This window comes from Pantherophis guttatus, chromosome 6, assembly GCF_059756535.1.
Source record: "Pantherophis guttatus breed Tessera chromosome 6, ASM5975653v1, whole genome shotgun sequence".
In the NCBI taxonomy this organism is placed as follows: Eukaryota; Metazoa; Chordata; class Lepidosauria; order Squamata; family Colubridae; genus Pantherophis; species Pantherophis guttatus.
Window position 1 is genome coordinate 38,773,932 of NC_142068.1, and position 9,520 is coordinate 38,783,451.

The 9,520-nt window shown below is 35.5% G+C and overlaps 1 protein-coding gene across 1 annotated transcript; it reads right to left on the reverse strand.

The window, feature by feature from the left end:
* Positions 1-507: 507 nt before the first annotated feature.
* RNF168 (ring finger protein 168) lies at positions 508-9,105 on the reverse strand. The gene is made up of 7 exons (XM_034439559.3): positions 8,851-9,105; positions 7,619-7,989; positions 7,013-7,089; positions 6,611-6,787; positions 4,649-4,758; positions 2,844-2,931; positions 508-2,534 (listed from the first exon to the last, which is right to left on the reverse strand). The coding sequence occupies exons 2-7, from the start codon at positions 7,917-7,919 to the stop codon at positions 1,509-1,511; spliced, it is 1,779 nt and encodes a 592-aa protein (XP_034295450.1). The 5' UTR covers positions 7,920-7,989; positions 8,851-9,105; the 3' UTR covers positions 508-1,508.
* Between the last annotated feature and the right edge of the window lie 415 nt (positions 9,106-9,520).

A 9,520-nucleotide genomic window follows, 5' to 3' on the forward strand; every position in this document is an offset into this window, starting at 1 on the left:
CCCTGCTGTGGCCTTCAATTAAATAGAATTTGACACCCGTTCTAGACTGTTTTAAGATTCTTGTATTTTGACTTATGTATTTCCATACTGTAAGAATCTCTGGAAACTACTTTTGCCTTGTAAAATGATCATCTGAACATCCTGAAATTATCATTGGTAGTAATTGTGACTTTAAACTTTTCAAAAGTATCAGTCTCTTCTGAGTAAAAATGTGATTTCATGCTGAGAACATTACAAATTCAGACTAAGGCTTTTATCCATAACTATATTCATTCTAAGAATTAAAAATACCTACATGAACATGCCATGATGTATGCAAGTGTTTTAAATATGATTTTAGTTTTTAAAAGATGACCAAGAGGTTTCAGACAAATTGACCAAAAACCAGAGGATTTTGAAATATACCCGAATATTAACTTGAAAATCAACACAATCCATTTTTTCTCCAGAATGCAATAATGGCAATAGAGAACAATTCAAAAAATGAAAACCCAAAGATACTAAATGTAATGTTTGAAAAATAATTATTTTATTCACTTATTGTATTGTCACTTTTAGGTAAATCCTTCAGAATATATATCTTTGTCCGATTAATTTGTTGAACCCAGCTACAAGAATTACCATTTTTATAAAGCTGAACAAAAAACAAATGGGATGGAGATTTCTAAAGGAAGGCACAATTGATTGCAACAGTAAACATCAGTACTTCAGCCTGCATCTTTTTGCTGCTATACCCTTTCTAAATGTTTTGAATGCTGAGATATCTTACCAAAGTTTTCAAGAACGAGGAAAACAATTCTATTTAGCCATATATATAAACCTTACATAGGCTGTAATCATGACCCTAAATTAACCTTCCTCTCTTATCAGAGTGTGAACTCTGTTGGATGTATTTATTAGAACTATGCTTAGGAAATAATTATGACTGTTACAGCTTAAATAACTGTAATGAAATAGTAATTATATATGTAATTTTAATGACATATAATCTATATATTAGACATTACTTACAAATGAAAATAAGTGTGATTTTCCTATTGACTGTCTTTGGTGCCTCTTATACTTTTACAAAATATCAAATTTAAAATTCCGAAATGAATCCATTGAAAATTGATTGTTTTCTGGTGAAACCTGTAAACCACATAAAGCAAAAATACAATTCCAGCAAAGAGAAAAATGAGAATGTATCTTAGGCTATATCTGTCTTAAAGACGGCCTTTACCACCGTCTTGTAGGTTCACAGATAACAGTGGCATGGTTATGACAACTCAGCAAGTATTATCATTCAGTTCAACTTGAAATTGAGAGTAGAAATTGAGAGATGTATTAAAGAACAGACACAAGAATTCAAAGAAAAAGGCACAGAAAAAATGCTGTTTCTGAAACAAGCAACACATTAACTGTTAATTCTGGGAACAGCTAATACCAGAAGAGATAAATATTTGCCAGTTTTTCAGAATATCTTTTTCAAAATTTTCTGTTAATCTACAATGGTTTTGGTGAATGTGTCAATTTGTTGCAGATTTCTTAAACATCTGGATAATCGTCCTTTGTTTGATTGGCAGCAACTCTACATCCTTTAAATCAGAGTTGAGGACACAATTCAGAACATTCCCATTTTTTTCAGATGGTTTTGTCTGGCGTTTGCTAGAGGTCCTCTCATTCTCACTGTGGGAACGTCTGTGTGTTTTGGGTTGCTTTATTTCTGTCTGTCTGTTTGAAGCCTTTAAGAGTTTGCAATGTTTCCCAACAGTTGGGGATTTCCCAACTGCCGTAGATGTTGTAGGGCGCAAATGATACTCATCAGGGGAGCCTTTTTTGCGATTTAGTATTTTTTGTTCTCTGTCCATTTCCTTCTGAATTTTCAAAGCCAGACACCTATCTTCTTCTTCCTGTTTATATCGTTTATAAAGCTGCTCCTCCATATGTATCTGCTTTTGTATATCGTTTAACTCTTTCTCTTCTGTTTGTACAAAAGTTCTTCTTCTTTTGTCATTCAAATATGAATCCCCTGTCCATTCAGTGGGAGATTCTTGAGATTTTCTCTTTGGAATCTCTTTAGTGATCAATGAGCAACTCTGGTTTTTATCTTCAATTGGATAGTTTCTCATTACCTTTGTTTCTTCACAGGTTATATCTTTGCTGTCCAACTGACTACTAGATTTCAAAGAAATAAGGATTTCTTCAGTGCTGTCATTTTTGTGAAGTTTTAGTAAGCATGTACTTTCTGTAAAATTTTTATTTCCAAAGTCATTGTTACTGGAGCCACTACTCATTGAGAAAAAATCAGTTTCATCGTCCTCTCTCTTAGTAACGCGTTCCTCTATTGGTTCATTTAACCGACTCCTGGAAAAAGATGACAATTCAGGGCCATGACAGTTGAACTCAGATGTATTTAAACAAGAACCCATTGATTCTAAAGGAAAATCTTTAGTCATTTTTCCTTCTCCGGTTGTCTCTGAAGATTGCATGGTTATATCATCTTTTATTTCTTCATCTTCCAAGATAAAGTGAGTTTTAGCTCTAATGCTTTCCTGGAAAAAAAACAAAGGTCAAAATATCCATCATGCACTTTTTTGTATAGGAAAAAATTGAATTTTTTTGATGACTATGGCTCATGAAACATTGGAACATTAAATATTTGATGGTACTTGACTTTCAAATAAAAGTTTCAGAGATTCAGAACTTTACTGTAATTTTATATATAGTATATCGAAATTATATAATATCTCTATAGTATTATATAGATCTATATAGTATTATAAATATATTCTATATTCTATACAATATATAATTTCTATAATTATACAGTACTATATAGAAATGCTAATACATATGCATACCTCAGAAAGAGTGTCAATGTTTTCTTCTTTTAATTCTCCAAATAGCAACTTTGGAGGAAAGAAACCACAAGACTTTGGAGATAAATACCTTAAAAACAACACAAAAGAAAAAGAAGCTTTTATATATACATTATATTTACATTTGAATATAACTTAACATAGGTCTTACTTCATTTCTCAGAAAAGTGGATATAATATAACCCTAAGACTCTACTTCTTTTCAATGGGCTAGTGCTGAATTTCTATATATGTAGTTTGGAACTATGTCTTGTTCCTGCTTTGCTCTCAAAAAGTTATCCAGATACAATTTAGACTTATTTTTAGTATTTTATTTCTATAATTGTTCAAACATCGTTTTGTTTTTTTATTGTTAGCTGTCTAAGGATCATTCTTGGATGAAATGATAGGATAGAAATTGAATAAATATGATAAAAGGAATAAAGATGTTTCCAAAGTGAGTTCAAGGTTATCCTAAGGTTATGCTAAACATTTTGCTTCTCATTGGTCAGTAGCACTAATTCAGACCTTATCAAACCAAGCATATAGTTGCAATGATTATAAACAAGTTCTAGCACAATACTGTTTCCTAGGGTATAAAAGTTCAACTTTCTAATTATTATTCATTTAATTTATATCTTGTTTTTCTCTTATGGCAGCTAAGGAAAAAAAAGGAACTCTGATAAAAACATCAGAAATCAATTATCTAATTCAAATACAGCTGCCTAAGAGGAAATGCTTGACCCCTTTCTTATTAGCAGGTAATGATGGCTTAGTACAAGTCACGAAGAAGTACATTTCACTAGCATATGAATAATGCTACACTTCAGTGTTTTAGATGTTATGTCATTTATTTATTTCTAGAGATATATATGACTGCCCATCTCAAATGTTAGCATCACTGTGTAGCTAACATCAATAAAATAGCTAATTTAATAGTGAAAGACAATTTGACCTGGTGATTAAGGCATAGAACTAGAAGTGGGGAGGCCCATTAGTCCTATCTTAGGCTCAGAACCCACATGGGTAACTTTGGGACAGTCCCTCTATCAGGCCTAGAAAAACTGTGATGGCAAACCCCAAGAGTTAAAATTAAATTTGTTGCTAAGAGTTAAAATTGACTCAACAATGATTGCAGTCCTAAATTATGATTTAATGTTACACAAACAAGCTTGTCAGCAACTCTTTTCCATTCTCTTCCAGCAGAGCTGCAATAAAACCAGTAGCTGATGCTATAATCACAGTGTAATGTTATATCTAAACTTGAACTGTAACTAATAATGTAAACTATCATAATCAAATAGTTCTTTGCTTTATGAACATGATTTGCCTAGTAAATTAGGTTCTATCTTCCCAAATGATGTTTTATTAGAACTTAATTATATGGATAATCAGAACGTCTATGGAAATTCTCAGTCATCCAGGTCATGGTTGTCCCAAAGATTATTTTTCAAAAGGCAACTGAACTTTGTTTTTCTTAAGAAAAACAAAGTCCAGTTGCCTTTTCAAAAATCACCTTTGGGATATCCGGAACGTATTTTATACTATATCACCTCATAATCCAAGGGATTTTTTTTTTAGAAAATGTTTAAAGTATGTATTGAAATGAGAGAATTTGCTGCCTGCCAAAGATTAAATACATCTTTCTGAACTTTTTTCAAAAACGTTTTCAAAAAACTGAAATATCAGTTGTCAAAATGAAATATCTATAAACTCTTATTATGACAAATTTCTCTCCTATTTATTCTATACAAATTTGCATATACTCTACTAATCTAACTTTGACTATGTAACTGGATTTTACTTACTTCTTAATGTCTCCATAACTGCTTGATTTGGTTTTTGAAGTTTTGCAGCAATCAGAAGGGGACGGGCCAGGCACTGGACTGCTTTTAACAGACTCTTCAGCAGAACTGTTCTTCAGTGCCAAGAAAAAACAAAACACCAGATAAAAAGCATGCCTATTGTTATTTTCCTGCTCTTTTAATATATAATTCAAGGCAGTGAATATACCTGATACTTCTATCAATTTTTTCCACAACAAGCCTGTGAAGTTGGGTGGGCTGAGAATGGGACCGGCCCAAGGTCACCAGCTGATTTTAAAACCATATTAAGCTGCTTTACCAACAAAAAAATAAAATACTCCAGTGGTGATGTGCACAATTCATCCTACATTTTTAGAAACTGATACATATGCATTCATGTTCAACACAGAAATTTTTTTGTTTGTATCAACAGTGCTTTCCTGTCTACTGTACCAGAATACTATCATATGGCATCATCCACCAATTTATGTGATAGATTGTCAATTGGAAATTATATTGGCTTTTATATAACTTAATCCAGGTTTAAGGAAGGAGGATATTTGTTGTACAGCAGACTATTTATCTGCCTTTGTCTGAGTGTTCATATTTTTTCTTTTATATCATAATTACTTCTGGAATGGGGTGTTCTAAGTGAGCTGTAACGGTCAGATATTGGATTGACACCCGGGAGACTAGGCTGTAATCCACCTTCAGTACAGATCCTCAGTGGGTAAATCTGGACCACTCACTCTTTCCAAGCTCCCAAAATGCTGCTGTGGGGAAAAAATAGGTGAGAGGACTTTATATGTCAATGTGTGCTCCTAAATGAAAGGCAGGATAGAAATCTAATCGATAAATAAATCTGCTACAGATATAGCAAAATACATCATTTAACAATCTGATAGCATTTTTTACATTTATCTTGATTACAGAAGAAAAGTGAAAAAGTTTCCAATTAAGTATACAGTAGAACTGTGATGGCGAACCTATGGCACGCGTGCCACAGGTGGCACGCGGAGCCATATCGGTGGGCACGTGAGCTCAGCTCTGGCACACATGCGTGCGCTGGCCAGCTGATTATTGGGCTTTCCGGTCCCACTGGAAGTCATCAAACGGGCCGTTTCCAGCTTCCGGAGGGCCTCTGGGAGGGTGGGGAAGGCCGTTTTTGCCCTCCCCAAGCTCCTAGAAAGCCTCTGGAGCCTGGGGAGGGCAAAAAAAACGGGCCTACCGGGACAACTGGGCCATCGCGTGCCAAAAGCGTGGCGAGTGCAGGAAGGGGGTGTCACATGTGCATGTGCACATAGAATTATGGGTGTGGGCACATGCACACGCGACCATCCCATGCTCCCCCCGCTTTTGGCACGCAATGGCAAAAAGGTTAGCCATCACTGCAGTAGAACCTCTGGTTACAACCATAATTCGTTCCATAACTTTGGTCGCAATCCAATTTGGTCATGACCCAAACGTAATTTTGGAAAGAGCCAAGGTGGCGCAGTGGTTAGAGTGCAGTATTGCAGCTACTTCAGCTGACTGCTAGTTCAGCAGATCAGCAGATCAAATCTCACCGGCTCAAGGTTAACTCAGCCTTCCATCCTTCCAAGGTGGGTAAAATGAGGACCCAGATTGTTAGGTGGCAATATGCTATTTAGAATACTGTCTTTGGTGTAAGCCGCCCAGAGTCCTTGGAGAGTGAGCGGCATAGAAATATGACTAATAAAATAAATAATAAAATAATAAAATAATAAATTTGATGCTTACAAAAAAAAAAAAATGGTGCGGAAGAGAAAATCGGCCGTGAAAAAAAAAAAGTGAATTTTTTGGTTGGAACCCGATTTGGTCAGAAGTGTTCGTGACCAGAGGTTCTATTGTATTAAGTACTGTTTCAATGCTAATATTAAAAATGCCATTTAAGAAAATATGAAGATTTAACTGAGCCTATTTAGCTGTCATTTCAGTTAAACTTACCAAATTTAAACTCAGTTCTCGTGCCAACACTTCATCTAATAGCAACTGGTCTGCTATCTTTTTTTTCCTTTCTTCTGTTAACTTTTGCTCTTCTTCCTCTTCTGCTAGTAGTCTTTGAATATATTCTTCACTTGCTCTGCTCTCTTCTTGCTCAAAAGCCTGGCGTTCTGCTTCCACCTAACCCCAAAATTTATCATTATTTTTAACATTTTTTTTATTTTATAGATTGAGAATTTTCATTTTTTTAATTTCAATACTTCTTAAGGAAGACTATTTATATTTTGGCTTGGCTTAATGCATAGGCCTTTAGTGCCCACAAACAATCTCAAACCTGGTCAGGATTTTATGATCCCTTGCAAAACTGCTTATTATGCAAAATCACCATTCAACTTTCTATTTTACCTTAGTGATCTCAGCTTCATATTCTTTCTTTAATTCTCCAGGCTTACTTAAACAGTGTATTGGTTGAGGCAGATGCACTAGTCCAAAAAACAAAGCAGTGATGAGACAAAATATGATTATTATGATCCAATTAAAGATACAAGTTACAAATTAATATGAATACACACATACACACATCCATGCACTTAAATGCAATATTTTCTATCAACCTGGGGGGGGGGTTGCAATTTAGTACACCTAATATATAAAAAATAAATAAAAATGTAGCCTCACTGGATATTTATCCAGGAAAAACAAAAGATTTGACCTTTAACAATGGTGACTTATATTTGTATTACTGAATTATTTTAGTTTAACAAATAATTCAACAAATCTAATAACTTATATTGCACTAATCTATTTGCCCATACTTCACAAAGAGTAATCTATGACCTTGGAAATGTATCACTCTTATCAATTAGATATATTCTTAGTTAAAAGAGACCACCAAGTGAATTATTAAATATCAAATTTTCTCACTTTTTTTTCTTTAAAATTTTACAATAAACTTCTGAACACTAAAGGCAAGCATATATGTGAACCAAGCTAGTGCAATACTTTACTTACAATAATTTTCTAGATCCTGTCCATTAATTCTGCGTTGGCACTCTTCTGGAAAATGTTTCTTAATTTTTTCCCATAACTCCAAGTTAATAAGAGTGTTATTGCGAGAATTATATCGTGCCCAAGATGAGACACGCCGACGGCAAAAAGGGCAACACAAACTTGCTTTTTCCACAGTAAGTTGAAAACAGGCATTACAAAGAGTATGGTGGCATGGCAGTGTGACTGGTTCCACAAAAATATCCATGCAAATATTACAATGGCAGTCAGCCAAGGAGAGTGGGGTCTCTGATTCTTTTGGCATGTTCAGTCCAGGAAGGAAAATGATTCCCTTAATACATCATCAGCATTTACAAAAATACGTAGCACATTATCTGTTTAAGATCAGTAAAAAGGCAGCATTAAAATTGTGTCCGTTAGATCATTTTTCACACGATCTATGAATGTTACCTGATACCTAATCTTTATCACTAAAAATATAGTACAATACTATTCTATGGTAAAAGCATAAAAACAAATGTATGAATTATGAGTAAGGAACGTTCTCACATATTACATTATTACTAGGCAGTATTAAAGAAGGCAAATACATTGTTTCCCAATGCAAACATGCTTCCTATTCTCCTGAAGTATTTCTGGATAGATACTTAAAGCTACAGAAGTTAAAAAATGTAACATAGAAATTCAATTGTATCAACTTTTTTTTTTTTTTGAAAACGACAGATACCCGATTATTTCCATATAGTCTTTTTAAAAGCAGTTTTGCCAGAGTGGACAATACTGTATTATAAATTGAATTAAAATCATGTGAGGCTAACTGAAAATATCATTTTCAGAAAATGAACTGTTATGTGGGCAGAGCTTAATTTTTGGACAGAAATTGTGATTCATGACCTAATTCTCATACATTCTGTTTATCTCTTAACTTAAAGCTCATGTTATACACATCTAATTTCTTGGTTCAACGCTTCCTTAAGAGGTACAAGGGCAGATAAACATGAACGTTTATCTGAACGTTTAGAACGTTTAGATTCATTAATTTCTTTTTTGGTGCCACCTTGGCTTCTTCTCCCTCATCCCCGCGCCGGCCTACCGGAGCCCCTTCCCCTTTTATCTCCCGCCAACTCCCTTGAAGACAACGTTTCGGACCCCGCGCCACCTGCCCCTTCCCCCATTTAGCTGCACCGGACTCAATCAAGCCTCTTAAGATTATTCTGTGTTTTCGCGCGCCTCACCCGTGATAAGGATTAACCCCCTTCAATATTTCAACACTGAGGCGGCAGCAGAGGTCCTGGGCGCCGCCATCTTGCCGCCTCTATCATGTCAATAACACTCGCGACCTGCCAGTCCTACAGCGCCGCCGTAATTTACCGCGCCACAATTCTCTTGCGTGCTTTCAATTTCAATATCAAGCGTAATAACGTAAAGAAGGGAAAGGTGTGACGTCCTTCTCGAAATGGTATCGGAGACTTCAACTGCTGCCCTCTAGTGGCCGGAGGAATTCCGTTCTAGCGCTTGACAATTGTCTCAAGCCTGCTCTCAAAAAAGTTCTTCCCCTTGTCCCAAAGGGATTTCACCTTTACCTTAAGGCAGCGTTTCTCAACCTTGGTAGCTTGAAGATGGGTGGACTTCAACTCCCAGAATCCCCCAGCCAGCGCTGCTGGCTGGGGGATTCTGGGATTTGAAGTCCACCCATCTTCAAGCTACCAAGGTTGAGAAACGCTGCCTTAAGGGGCAGTCGCTACAAATGCAATAAACCTGAACCGAAGAAACCAAAGTGTGTAGCGTCGGTGGTCTTCCCAACTGCGTCATTCCGTTTGATGGCAAGAGGTGAAAAACACTGAATAAATTACAGAATTTATGCGAAGCTACATGGAATTCTACTAATGTGGAAAACAGCAGTTT

Excerpts from the sequence above, each read along its gene's own strand:
- RNF168 (XM_034439559.3), bottom strand. The coding sequence starts at position 7,919 with ATGCCAAAAGAATCAGAGACCCCACTCTCCTTGGCTGACTGCCATTGT. Across the intron at positions 7,090-7,618 it reads ACAGGATCTAGAAAATTATT|TGCATCTGCCTCAACCAATA; the intron begins GTAAGTAAAGTA and ends TTTTTGGACTAG. Across the intron at positions 6,788-7,012 it reads ATGAAGCTGAGATCACTAAG|GTGGAAGCAGAACGCCAGGC; the intron begins GTAAAATAGAAA and ends TTTTGGGGTTAG.